General features: G+C 44.4%; 1 protein-coding gene across 5 annotated transcripts in view; it reads left to right on the forward strand.

Moving 5' to 3' along the window:
• The window catches only part of LOC126458516 (uncharacterized), a 254,934-nt gene that overhangs the window by 199,652 nt on the left and 40,185 nt on the right, over positions 1–15,097 (forward strand). For 4 of the 5 annotated variants that reach the window (XM_050095616.1, XM_050095614.1, XM_050095615.1 and 1 more), the window contains one exon: positions 8,906–9,148. The exons of the other annotated variant lie outside the window; for it this stretch is intronic. In XM_050095616.1, the coding sequence (XP_049951573.1) occupies positions 8,906–9,148 (243 nt within the window). The remainder of the gene's footprint in view (positions 1–8,905; positions 9,149–15,097) is intronic. 5 annotated transcript variants of the gene reach the window in all.

The following is a 15,097-nucleotide window of genomic DNA, read 5'->3' on the forward strand; positions in this document are numbered from 1 at the left end:
CTGAGTCTCAGCCACAGACGGTTCTTCCATCGTTGCCACAGTTCCTTGTTGTTTCTCGGTTTGACGAAGGTCACGACTTTTCCACGGTCAACCCTTTCATTATTCAGAAAGGTGTCGACGCAATTGCGGGTCCTGTAAAGTCTTGTTCCAGATTACGGAATGGTACCCTGTTGTTAGAAACACACAGTGCCCTCCAGGCTCAAAAATTGCTGCGTACTTCTCTGCTCCACACCTTCCCTGTCCGGGTGGAACCGCACCATACCTTAAATTCCTCGCGTGGAGTCGTTTATACACGCTCCCTCGATGGATTGTCTGACGAAGAAATTCAGCACTACCTGTCTGACCAGGGCGTCACCGCTGTTCATCGGGTTATGAAAAGGGTTGACTCGAACATCATTCCAACCCGCACTGTCTTCTTGACATTTGACAAAGTTCAACTCCCATCAAAAATCAAAGCAGGCTATGAGATAATTTCCGTTCGCCCTTATGTCCCAAACCCTACGCGTTGCTATCGATGTCAGCGGTTCAATCACACCAGCCAGTCCTGTTCCAATCCGGCCAAATGTGTTACGTGTGGCAAGGATGCCCATGAGGGTGCTTGTCCACCTCCATCCCCTCACTGCATCAACTGTATGGGTGACCACGCTGCTTCCTCTCGAGATTGCCCCGTTTTTAAGGATGAAAAGCTCATCCAGGAAATACGAGTGAAGGAAAAGGTGTCGACCTTTGCTGCTCGAAAGTTACTCGCCAGTCGACAGCCCACCGTGCCTCAGAAAGGAAAATACAGCACTGTCCTTGCTTCTCCTTGGCCAACAAAGGAGGCGGCCACGCAGACTTGCGACCTCACATTTAGTACCACGGTCGTCAGATCGGCCAGCGCAAAGATCGCCCGTTCAACCTCACCACTTTCGCCTGCCCACTCTATGGCTCACCCTTCGTCGGGTTCTGCTAAATCTCGAGCCCAAAAGTCAGACGCCAAGTCTTCGAAAAAAGAGCATTCTCGTGAAGAGTTTTTACGTACTGCAACTTCACAACCATCGGTTCCTCCTTCATCTAAACATCATACCTCCAAGAAGGCTACGAAGAAACACAGTTCCTCTCCTTCTCCGCCAAGGCGTGTCCCAACTACAGCACCATCTGGCGGAAATCGCCCTCGGCCATCTTCCGTGTCGCCGAGGCGCACTGCTGGTGGCCGGTCAACTGGCCGATCGTTGGAGGCAGGAGCTGCTCCTGACCAACCTATGGATCAGGATCTTCTGCCTTCGACTGAATGCCATTCCATGCTGTCGGTCGCAAGCTCTGAGCAGTCGTTGAGTTGACAGCACCCTTGGTCACGTTTCTCCATTTTCTGTTCACCCTATGTCCATTATCCACTGGAATATCCGCGGCATTCGCGCCAATCGGGATGAATTGTCGATCCTCTTACGATCCTACTCGCCGGTCATCTTCTGTCTTCAGGAAACAAAGCTGCGTCCCCATGACCGCTTTGTTCTCCCTCATTTTCAGTCCGTCCGATATGACCTCCCCTCTGTTGAAGGCACTCCAGCCCATGGAGGACTCACGATTCTGCTCCATGATACTCTCCATTATCACCCAATCCCCTTAAACAGTTCCTTCCAAGCTGTCGCCGTCCGTCTTTCCCTTTCTGGATACACGTTCTCTCTATGTACGGTATACATTCCATCGTCTACACCACTGGCACGAGCTGATCTCCTTCATCTTCTTGATCAGCTTCCACCCCCCTATTTGCTGGTTGGGGACTTCAATGCCCACCACCCGCTTTGGGGATCTCCACATCCTTGTCCACGTGGCTCACTATTGCTAGACGTCTTCCACCAAGCGGATCTAGTCTGCCTCAACACTGGGGTCCCCACATTTTTGTCTGCCTCCACGGCAAATTTATCTCATTTGGACCTTGCGGTCGGTACTGTTCCGCTAGCCCGGCGCTTCGAATGGTTCGCCCTTGATGATACACACTCGAGTGACCACTTTCCATGTGTCCTTCGACTGCAGCCTCAACTGCCATATACGCGCTCGCGACGCTGGAAGTTTGCCCAAGCCGATTGGACACTTTTTTCGTCTCTAGCGACATTCGATGACCGTCGCTTTCCCAGCGTCGACGATGAGGTCACACATTTTACCGACGTTATTCTCACAGCTGCGGAACGTTCAATACCACGCACCTCCGAATTGCCCCGGCGCCCCCCAGTTCCTTGGTGGAACGAGGCATGCCGTGACGCAATATGTGAGCGGCGATGTGCTCTTCGCATTTTCCGTCACCATCCTACTTTAGCCAACTGTATCCGATATAAGCAGCTCCGTGCGCGATGCCGTCGCGTCATCCGCGATAGCAAGAAGGCAAGCTGGCAATTCTTTATTAGCTCATTTAACACCTTCACTCCCTCCTCGGAAGTTTAGAGTCGGCTTCGACGGTTCTCAGGCGCGCCTAGTTTCTCCCCGGTCTCTGGGCTCACTGTCGCGCATGATACCTTAGTGGACCCCGTCGCAATTTCTAACTCATTGGGTCAGCACTTTGCTGAGATTTCGAGCTCTTCAAATTACCCGCCAGCGTTTCTCCCGAAGAAACGTGCAGCGGAAGTGCGACATCTTGCTTTCTCCTCTCAAAATCGCGAAAGCTACAATACTGTTTTCTCCATGCGCGAACTCCAACATGCACTCTCTTCTTCTCGCTCCTCCGCCCCAGGACCGGATGGTATCCATGTCCAAATGTTGCTGCATTTATCAACCCATAGCCTGCGTTGCCTCCTTCGCCTTTATAATCGAATTTGGACCGACAGTACCTTTCCCAGGCGATGGCGGGAAGCTATTGTCGTTCCCGTTCCGAAACCTGGAAAGGACAAACATCTCCCCTCTAGCTATCGCCCCATTTCTCTCACGAGTAGTGTCTGTAAGGTTTTGGAGCGTATGGTGAATTACCGTTTAGCTTGGTGGCTGGAATCCCGCAGTCTTTTAACACCAGCCCAATGCGGATTCCGACAACATCGTTCTGCCGTTGACCATCTTGTTGCTCTCTCCACTTATATCATGAACAATTTCCTCCGGAAACGCCAAACGGTAGCAATATTTTTTGATCTGGAGAGAGCATACGATACCTGTTGGAGGACAGGCATCCTCCGCACACTGTTCTCTTGGGGCTTTCGAGGCCGGCTGCCCCTTTTTCTTCGCGAATTTATGGCAGAGCGCACATTTAGGGTGCGGGTGAACACTACTCTATCCCGTACTTTCTCCCAAGAAAACGGGGTACCCCAGGGCTCCGTGCTGAGTGTTGTACTGTTTGCCATCGCCATTAATCCAATTATGGATTGTCTCCTTCCTGATGTCTCGGGCTCCCTCTTTGTGGACGATTTTGCGATCTATTACAGCTCTCAACGGACCAGCCTTCTTGAAAGACGTCTTCAAGGATGTCTCGATCGCCTCCACTCGTGGAGCATCGAAACCGGCTTCCGTTTCTCACCCAGTAAGACCGTTTGTGTTAATTTTTGGCGACGTAAGGAGTTTCTTCCGCCCTCCTTACATCTAGGTCCTGTCAACCTTCCGTTTTCCGACGTCGCTAAATTCTTGGGTCTTATGTTTGACAGAAAACTGTGCTGGTCCTCCCACGTTTCCTATCTTTCGGCTCGCTGTCTGCGTTCCCTTAACACCCTCCGTGTCCTGAATGGCACCTCTTGGGGAGCGGACCGAGTGGTCCTTCTCCGCCTCTATCGCGCCTTCGTGCGCTCGAAATTGGATTATGGAAGCATAGTCTACTCCTCTGCTCGGCCGTCTATTCTTCGGCGTCTCGACTCTATCCACCACCGTGGATTACGTTTAGTGTCTGGAGCTTTTTACACCAGCCCTGTGGAAAGCCTTTATGCTGAGACTGCTGAACCTCCGCTATCCAATCGGCGGGCAGTCCTTCTGAGTCGTTACGCTAGCCATTTGTCTTCCATGCCTGCTAATCCAGCCCATGACCTTTTTTTCGACGCCTCCCTTGATGTCGGGTATGCAGGCCGCTCCTCCTCCCTACTACCCCCGGGAGTCCGCTTCCGTCAACTGCTCCATTCTCTCTCCTTCCGCTTTCCTAAAACCTTCTTGACAACTTGGGGTACAGCACCGCCTTGGCTCCGTCCCCGGATCGACTTGCTCAGAGACCTATGTCAATTTCCCAAGGATGGTACCCCTACACTTGTTTACCGTCGGGCATTTGCTGCTCTATGTGCACAAATGACGGAAGCCACATTTATTTACACCGATGGCTCGAAAACATCGTTAGGTGTAGGGAGTGCCTATATTGTTGGCGACACCCCAAATCACTTTCGGCTTCCCGACCAGTGTTCGGTTTATACTGCGGAGCTTTACGCTATTCTCCAGGCTGTCCACTACATCCGCCGCCATCAGCGGATACAGTACGTAATCTGCTCAGATTCTCTCAGCTCTCTCCTAAGTCTCCAAGCTCTTTACCCTGTGCACCCTCTGGTCCACCGGATTCAGGACTGTCTGCGCTTGCTCCACCTGGGGGGCGTCTCAGTGGCGTTCCTCTGGCTCCCAGGACACGCTGGTATCTGTGGAAATGAGGCGGCCGATATAGGGGCCAAGGCTGCAGTCTCTCTTCCTCGGCCAGCTATTCAGTCTCTTCCGTTTACCGATCTACGGAGCGGTTTATGTCGCCAAGTTGCTCATTTATGGCATGCGCATTGGTCAACACTTCCCCATAATAAATTGCGGGAAGTGAAAGCCCTTCCTTGCGCATGGACCTCTTCCTCCCGATCGCGTCGTCGGGAGGAGGTAATTTTAGCCAGACTCCGGATAGGGCACTGTCTTTTTAGTCATCGACATCTTTTAAGCGGTGATCCTCCCCCACTCTGTCCCCACTGCTCTCAGCCGTGGACGGTCAGACACCTTTTAATTGAATGCCCCTATTTTAATCCGTTACGCTCCCGTCTACAGCTATCGCCTGATCTATCGTCGATTTTAGCAGATGACACGCGCTCAGCTGACCGCGTTCTACAGTTTATTAGTGACAGTGAAATGACGTCAGTCATTTGAAGCTTTTTTTTGGGGGACAACCAACCCCTTTCTATAGTGGATTTTTAAGCATTCCTTCTGCCTTTAGTTTCTCAAATTTTATGACTTTGTTCCCATTGCTGCTGATTTTAAATTTCGTTTTTTTCCTGTTTTCTACGTCACGGGCTGGGCGCTAATGACCATAGAAGTTTTGCGCCCTAAAACCACAAAAAAAAAAAAAAACAATGGGGATCATGGAATAAGCAGCCCAGACTGACTGCGCTAAGCACTTGTCCATTGTGTCACAGCACAGAGCCAGACAGACCTGCACAACGGTTTCATCCATGTGCTCATGGCTTAGTAATTTGTATGTGACACCTTAAAGCCGAAAACAGGGCGAACCCACCATCCTCCTTCTGGCGCCAGTTTGTACACGCCCTCGGGGATCCAGTCCAGATTGGAAAGTGGTGTAGGCTTGTAATTAACATACAGTACTCAAGTTTAGAAAAAGAAACCATATTTGTTTATTTGCTCATGAGGATTATGTGGTGAGGATTGCCAGGGGACAAGAAGAGATAACAAATAGCCCCATACCATCTTAGAGGAGAAGGGAAAATGCCAAATTAAAGGAACTAAGCCATTTAGTGTCTGCTCTAGGTGGCAGTTCAGAATAGGAGAGATAGAGGTTTGTTTTGGTCATGGCTGTGAGAACTCTCTGTCTCATAAGTCAGATGATTCTGACATATTTGACTGTTAAGGTGGCTTTGCTGATAGCAGTTCGGCCTGTTTTGGCATGATCCAGTCGATTGTTGTCACATCAGCTGAAAGGCGACAGGTGGAAAAGGCAGACTCTTTGTAAAATTTAAATAATAAAAGTTATGTTTGGCCCTGGGGGCAGCTTGTACATTTTGCTCCCTTAAGGCTGTATGCCTAATCTGTATAAGAAGGTAGTAGATTCGATTTGGACTTGTGTTGTTCCATGATCAAAGCCACTTGCAACAATCCCTGAAATGTTGGTAGATCATATTACGGCCATGACGGTGTGTGGAACACAGAAGAATTTTATAGAAAAAGAGAAACAGCTCTGAGCATCCAATTACAAGAGTAGTTAATGTTTAGGGCTTCCATGTTATTTTAATAGTGAGACTGAAGTGACATGAATTGAGGTGAACACATGCAGTAATTTTTAGCGAAGGTGAATGGGAGACTTAGATTTTATGTAAATTGAAGGTGGTGGGGGGGGCGGGTGGGGGGGGGGGGCGAATGTCAGTAGAATCTGGATATTGGAACACTATGCGGAATCAGCAGCAACAAGTGAAAATGTGTGCTGGGCCAGGATTCGAACCTGGGGTCTCCTGCTTACTAGGCAGATGTGTTTATCCACTGTTCCATACGGGACACAGTGTTATCGCTACTGCGCAGACTATTTTGGCACACCTCATGGCCGATCCGTATTCCCACCGAGCACCACCTATTTACTGGAGGTTGGACTTACTGATTTACTTGTGCATCCGCACTGAAGAAGGTGGATCCATTGCCCATCTACGTGATGCATGGTGTCTGTTCCTTTTCAGTGCATATGCACAAGTATGTCCGGCCTCCTGCAGGAATCTCAGAATAGTGAGCATGGAGGAAATGGACAGGAACTGTGGATAGGTGGCGCTCGGTGGGAATTTGGATTGGCCGTGAGATGTGCTGAGATAGTTGGTGCACTTGCGATATTACTGTGTCCCGGATGGTGCAGTGGTTAACGCACTTTCCTAATAAGCAGGAGATCCCGCGTTCAAATCCCAGTCCAGCAAATGTTTTAAATGTTTTCATTCATTGCCATTGATTCCACGTAGCTCGTGGCTTTGCGGTAGCGTTCTCGCTTACCACGCATGGGGTCCGGGTTTGATTCCTGGCGTGGTCAGGGATTTTCCCTGCCTGGAGATGACTGGGTGTTGTGTCATCTTCATCATCAATATTCATCCCCATTACTGTCAGCAGTCGGAGGAAGGAAGTGGCAAACTACCTCCACTAGGACCGTGCCTAGTCAGCGGTGCAGGTCTCCTGCATCGTCCCCTAGCTCCTCGAAGTATGGGACCTCATCATCATCATCATCAATGTCCTGATGCAGCTGATATCAGTAATCCCCCCCTCCCCACTGCCCTCCACCTTCAATTTATATATAATGTATCACAGCTGCGGATTCAGCATGGTCTGTTCTTTCAGACGTGTCCAAGGGAACAGACACCGTGCACCATATAAAAGACTTAAACTTGTTGGAAGGATTTTAGGAAAGTGTGGTGCATTTGTAAAGGAAACTGCTAAGATAGTCCTATTTACTCTGGAATACTGTTCCAGTGGTTGTAGTCCATATCAATCACAGTTGGTAGCAGCCATTGAAGGGGCATGTAGAGATGTGCTGCTGAAATCATAACTGCTAAGTATGTACAAATATCTACTCTGGAAATTCAGTGGGAATATTTGGAAGAAAGTTGAGGTTGCTCTCTATTGAATAAATCCAGAGAATTAATGTAAATGTAGGCTTCCGTGACTGTTGTCACAGTCAATAAAATTGCGGCCTCAAACCCATAAGAATTTTATTGACCAGAGAATTAATGTTTGAGGAAACAAACTGCTGCAACAGTTATACTGTCTTCATATCATATCTTCGGTGAGGATAATGAGGACAAGATATGATAATTAAGGCACCTTTTGAAGAATATCTTTTCTTGCTCTATGCCCTACTGGAATGAGAGAGAGAGTTGCTAATATTGACATGAAATACCACCCACCCTCTATTGTACAGTAGCTGTGGAGTAGCTGTCAGAGCCAGTTGTCAACAGATAGCAGAGCACTACAGTTTTATCAGTGAAATGACTAAAGAGAGTACTAATACCCACTTGTGTTGCATGTTAGTTTAGGATGAGCAAATATTTTAAATTTAAGCTTCAATGAAATGTTGAGGAATACACGTAATCATATATGTGTGCTAAAAATTGTAAAATGTTGCTATCGTGTAGCATTAACCAAAGAAACTTTATAAAGACAATTCAGCCCCAATTGTGTACAGGATGATGTGAAAAAACAAGACAAAAGCCTTCACTCTGTTATTTGTTTGATAACAAAAAACATACAAAAGTAGGTTTGTTATGATTGTAAATTTTTTTTTAAGTACTTGGTTGTAATTGTGTCATTAACTCATTCATGACACATCAAATGGTATAAGTTCTAGTATGGAGGGATGTGAAATGGATGATTGAATAGTAGTAGTAGCAGCAGCAGCAGCAGTGGTAGTAGTCTACCTGTGCGATATTTATCACTACACTGAAGTGTATATAGGTTACAGTAATTGTAATAGACAGCTCTCACAACACAGAAAAAAAGCCACTACTTTGGAAAAAGCCATTGTCTTTACCAGTTACACTAGTTAGCTTTTGTTTAAATAGTATTACTGGTTACTTTATATATACTTACATGTACCACAAACATTTTTCTTTATAGTGTTAATAAGTATTTGCAGCCTCTGAGTCTAGATTTCTCTTATTTGATAGGTGTCGCTAATAAAGTGTTCATTTATATTTTTATAAGTGCCTGTGCAATTCTTTAGTAGATACCTGCAGGCTCTCTGATAAAAATTTTTATATCAGAATAAAGAGATCCACTCTGAACCATACACCAGCAAATGGAAGGGGAGATTCTTGAAAAGTGCTGTACAGGATGTTCCTTTATCTGCTTTATTAAATATTCTTTTTGTTTGTTTTAACATTATGTTATTAGTCCATATTTTATGTTCGTGATCTTCATTTTTATTTTAATTTGGCCTCAGTTTGACAGCTGGAGCTTCTCGTGTTAACAGCATTCTTTTATTTGATATAAATTATACCTCAGGTTTTTGTTTTATTAACGATCTTAGACTGAAGATTGCCAGGATAATGATGATGATAATGAGGATGACGATGTTCCAATGGAGGAAAAAGATGATACACATGAAGAGAAAATAAAACCCACTGCTCCCACAATTGGAGGTGTGGGTGGATCACCTCAAGAATTTTCAGGAGCATTGGAAGAAGAAGAGAGTGACAGTAGACTATGTCTAGATGATGATAAAAGGAAAGAAAAGAGACGTGAGGGCTTGGTGCAAGAAAGGATTATCAGTGTGAGTATGAAATGTTTGTTAGTTATAAACAGCGAATAGCAATAAGGAAAATCGTGTTGCTGAGAAGATGATTTGTTACCATTTGAACTGGATAGCTAGTTGTATACTGCAACTGGTCAGGTAATTCATCATAGTGATTGAAACAGATCAGTGATTTGGCTTTGTCTTTCACTAATTATTGAAAAGAATTGTGGCCTTCTCTGAAGCATGACTAAGATGATGGCTGTGAGGTACATGTGGATTGGACAGGAGGAATGTACATGATTAAAATTGTTGGTGTGTTGGTTCAAACATCTGTAGTTAAATGTGGACACCATCAGTAGGGATAGCATATACAACAGGTAAAAAAGACAGGATTCATGATGGGAGATCTTCAAAGAGCATATAATGTCTACAGGTGTATATTCATTGTCCTTTTCTCGTGGATAACTAAAATGATTACCTGGTGTACCAGCAGCATGAGTGTCCTGTGTCTAAAACATGGATATTATGCATAAAAACACAAGTATTGTCCAATAATATTTAGCTTGGGCACTAATTGTGTCATTTCCTGCTTGAATATTGCAGTGGACGTATGCGACAATGAAAAAATAGCTGCCACAGTACTTTTGTAACATCACCCCACTCTCTGATCAGTTTAGTAACTTATGACTACATGGTAGAGTGCCTTATGATTTGGAAATAAGATGTCCAATGTTTGAAAATATACCATATTGCATTGATAGTGTGTACCACTTGCTGCTATATTGATAGCTCTCGTGCACTTGACAATAATTTTGATTGATTATGCAGATCATAGCACAACTGAAATAATTCGGAGTGCTCACAATTGCATTAAAATTAAAGACAAAAGAATGACATTGTTGATAGTCCAAAATGGACTAGTTCTTAGTAAGTTTATGTAATTAATTTGATAGCGTACAAGTACTATGAAATCAGCAACTGTGCATCATGTGTACTTAGGGGCAAAGCTGCCATCAACAAGAACGCTGAATTGAACACCACAGTACAGCTGTCCGCTCCCGGTAGCTGAGTGCCCACCCCTGGTAGCTGAGTGGACAGCATGACAGAATGTCAGTCCTAAGGGCCTGGGTTCGATTCCTGGCTGGGTCGGAGATTTTCTCTGCTCAGGGACTGGGTGTTGTGTTGTCCTAATCATCATCATTTCATCCCCATTGATGCGCAAGTCGCTGAAGTGGCGTCAAATTGAAAGACTTCCACCCGGCGAATGGTCTACCCGACGGGAGGCCCTAGTCACACAATGGCAAGTACAGCTTACTCACTTGTGACAAAATCAGTGACTCCCTTTCAGAATAGATACTGCCCAGCAGTTTCGGAGAGGGGAAGTATACTGCGATTTATGCTGTTATTCCTAATAAATGAACTGTTACCACATGACAGTGCAACTGAGTTAAGGCATAGAACAGTTAAGGCATAGAACTGTTTACTTACAAAAATGTGCAGATAAATCTATCCTCACCCACAAGATTGATGTGAAAACTGCACTTCTTTGTGAGGTGTGCTCCTATTGGAGGTGATACGTCCTAGTGTTGTTCTGACTTTTGAACTGAGTTAGCCAGTGAATTACAGGAAAACGTTTAACAGTTTAACGAACTTCAAACAATGATGCAACTTTAGCATTTTTCACGTTAACAGCCCAAGAGGTGAAAGAGATAGTGACAAATAAAATCTCTGGACTGACTGAGGTTAGAAACATGATTTTTGGATTTGTAATCAGACACCGTCCAAGCCACACCTTCAGACACACTACCTAAACTGATATAATCATTACAAGCATTGTCAGAATTATTAATGAAACTCTTTCTCTTTTAAAATGATGGAACAGTTCAAGAGCACTGGACGACAAGTCAGCACTGGACAAATAGAATAAAAACCACAAACTTAGTAAAAGTCAAAAAATGGTTAAGTACCAGATTCTTTATCAATAACTGCTTTATGTTCTTTTATAATTCTAAGAATGAAGGTCTCTTTAATCAAACAAATTAGTAGTGAGAACTACGAAAGCATTTCACGAAAATTTGATGATGTGTTGTTTGTTACCATCCATGGAGTGCCTCTCATTTGAACACTGGTTAATCCACGTGCTTCATATCGAAGACCTTAGATCCATTCATGAAAGTGAATTTGTTTTACTTCCACTAGAGTGATTAACAATATGCAGTTGGTTAACCGTTTAATTCCTTCTCTTGCAGTAGTTGTAAACTTTTTCTGTAATGCATTATCTATTCATATACTCTCTTACAATTGTTCCGTGCTTATAATATAGCTTCATTTATAAATTTTCTTATCAGCTTTCTGTAAAATATGTACTGACTTATTTCGTGACCGAGTAGTTGTGGCTGAATGGTCCCATGGAACCTGATTGCTAAATCAATATAAAGGGAATGAGAACCACAGAGTTAGAGCTTCAAGAGTACCTCGAATAATCATTTTGTTTCTTCTCCAAATAGTTCTAAGTATCCTAGTCTTGACTTTCCAGTAATACTAACATGTCCCTAGAAAGTGATTTACAGTACAAATTTTAAATATATGAGCATGAAAAAAAACCATAAGCTGAAATAACATTTTAAATTCGTTTCTTACAAAAAGATGCAGACTTTAATATATAAAGAAATTTTAAAAACGTGTAAAAATAAATGATATCTGGGTTGGAGTATTATGACCTTGAGGCTGCTCAATCCTATTGAAACTTTGACCATTGTTCTAACTTTTTATCATCACGTGGTGGTCCAGTGGTTAGCACATTGTACTCGAGATGGCATAAGATCAGTGGCAGCTTACAGCACTTGTAGCCTACATGTTTTTACCTGCATAATTAGCCTTGGTAGCAGTGCCTTTGTTGAAACTGGTTGAAAAGTTGATGGTGGGAACAAGCTACTATCAACAATGTAGTCCGCACCAAAATTTACAGTTCACACACTTTAATTGCCCTTGGATGTTGAATGAACTATTGTTTATGGCCAGTTTGATTCTCATCTATTTTAATTACAGTACAGATAAATAGTTTGCACACATACTACACTTTATTGATGTCCTACATGATTGTTCCACTGCAGTTACCTAACACTGTCCACATTGTCCACAGAAGTACATATGTGGAAAGCATATGTAATTAACACAGTCACGGAATAAAAGTCTTAAAATACTGTCCTCCAAATCTATCATATCAGCATGAACATGATATCCACAGTAATTATTATTAGGAAACAAACACAGTTCATAGTCTGACCGAATTGTCGCACTTTACAGTAGCTATTATTGAACTTCTAGATGTTAATTCACTTCTCAACTGCCTACTGTCTGCTGTCAATTGTGCTATCTTTTCCATCAAAATCCAAACACTGTCGATGAAAATAATTACAAGTTCACAGTTAGTCATTAAAAACAGCCACTGAATCACTGAGTATACTCCCAGAATGTAAAATTTAGACAACACTTGACACATTTCCAGGCTCGTATTTTGTACATAGGTTTTGCTCATTTCATAACTCACCACAGAATAAACTGAAATGGCTTCCAATATGCCTCTTTTATAAGTTTATGATAATTAAAATTGAAGTTTCTGTTTCTGCTTGCCTGATTTTCACAAACGACAATTAAATATTTACTTTTCTGACTAATCAGAGCAGAAGGAGATTCGTTTGAACATGAATTTTCAAATACAGCAATAGTTTCTGTTGATTTGTGCTGGTTAGTGTGTGCAAATACGCAGTTCTTCATTTTATGTTATTGGCTGAGATAGGCCCGAAGAGCTGCTGTGCCAAGCCCACAGCAACTGACAAGAGACACAAGTTACACTGACTCAACTATCATTTGGGAGAAGGGTTGTGCAAATCCCCATCTTGCCACACAGACCTATGTTTTTCATGAGTTGCCTATATTGCTTAACCCTTTCGCTGCTGTGAGCATGTTTACACGCCTTGCTATGCCTTTCCTCAGGTCTTGTGGATGTGTGTATGCCATATGGGTTTTCCTACAGTGCTGTGGAAGTCTGAGTGCATCATCAGCTGCCGACCTCTTACTGCTGCAGATCAGTTACTTCCATGTGATTTGAGACTTTCTCGGCGTATTCCATTCGTGAAATCTTCTCGGGTGATCAGCCGAGTAAAGGCGTCGTCTTCTCGCAACGTTTCGAAGGGTTTCGTACCCATCATCTTCGCTTGACGCCTTTACTCGGCTGATCACCCGAGAAGATTTCACGAAGGGAGTTACTTCCATATCTTAATAACCAAAAAAGTTTCGAGTATTTATCATATATCACATGTGCCTCACTGTGTGCTACCATTTGAAAGAAATGTCATTTCAGTATCTTGAATCAATGAGATATGACAATTGTTATGACTACATGATTTGTGATGTGCGAGGATGTGAATGGGCGTGCTGCATGCAACCGTCATTCAGATATAAAACCAAATAACTCAGGAACAAAATGAGATAACCTTCTGCTCTCAGTTTTAAATAAAATTTCAATATTTTATCTACATTTCAGTGCAATGTATGAGCTAAAATCAACTATATGCAAAACCTGTAAAATTTCGAGCAATGATTTACTTAATTTAATGCAGCGCAGTAACTATGGCATATAGCGAAAAGAAAAATTCAGTTCTTAATCAAGTGAAGATGTCAGATTTAAGATGTACAAAAATCAAGTTTTTTCAACTAGTAGTTTTTTTAAAAGTGGAGGATAAGTATTTCGTAGCAAGCAGCTGGCAAGCTCATGTGGGCGGAACTGGGCATGTCGCACTCGACCATTCCTCAGATATAAAACCTAATAACTTGAGAAAGAAATGAGATATCATTCTATTCTCATATTTAAATAAAATTTTGATACCTGATACAAATTTCTTTCCCTGCAATGTATGAGCTAAAAACAACCATATTGTAGCGGCACCATAGTTTAGGATAGGGAGAGTTAGTTTTGTGCAATATTCTGAGCTCACAAGTTAACAGCCAGGCACGGGCCAGTTGACAGTAAGTCACACTGACTAGCGGTTGCATAGTAGAATGGAGGCCACAGGGCTGTCGAACTGCTGAAAAGAGTAAATGCAGTGGTTTGCGTGGCGCAAGTTACAGGCAGAAGGGTCCCCACTGGCGCAACCTAGGTGTTATGAGTATGTGACTCGGGGCGGCATGTTAGCAAAACCGAGGCACACAGCCGCGTATAAATAGGTGCGGGTTTCTAGCAAGATTCATTCAAGTGTGGCAGCTCTACTGCACAGCGGGGCATTTTCACACCACCAGCTACAAGCAGCAGCAGATAGCGCGCCAGTGTTCCAGTCCACGGTGGGTCGCTGGTTCGACCCTCTGAGGCCTACGCGGGGTCAGTAGCCAGCCAGCCAGCGGCAGGCCACTCTTTGGCTTGCTACCGCGGGCAGTCCTCTTGGCACCCAATGCACGCCAGAGGCATCCCGAGGTGAGGGCCACAGATTCGGACGCCAGATCGCGGACGCTTATGGTCGCCACGATCTCAGCTACACCAGCGAGGAAGGACACAGCGAGCCGCCTGCCACTCACACCGAGCGGCACTGAGTCAGCGGGGACACAGACTGCCGAGTCAACTGCTGGCATCTTGATGACTCCGCTGGCGTACAAGGCTCGACACAGCATTGCGTTGCACGGGCCACTTCCTCAGCAGTGCAGGGCCCTGTGACGCAGCCCGAGGTGTACGAGGGCACTGTGGTTGGAAACAATAAATCATTTGGAAAGCTCGGACGAGTCTTAATATGGTGCATTCTACCTCTTCCCGCTGCATTTGGTCATCCTGATACATTCGGTGGCAGAAGTCGCCACTACATTCGGTGTCAGAATAGCAGACGTCATCTGTCCAGTACGATGTTCGAGCCCACCACTTGCATTACGCTCACAAGATGTCGTGAGTTTTGACCAGTTTTCTTTTGAGTGTTGGACGGTTTCTTTTTGTTTGTGTTT

This window comes from Schistocerca serialis, chromosome 2 (genome assembly GCF_023864345.2).
Source record: "Schistocerca serialis cubense isolate TAMUIC-IGC-003099 chromosome 2, iqSchSeri2.2, whole genome shotgun sequence".
Lineage (NCBI taxonomy): Eukaryota > Metazoa > Arthropoda > Insecta > Orthoptera > Acrididae > Schistocerca > Schistocerca serialis.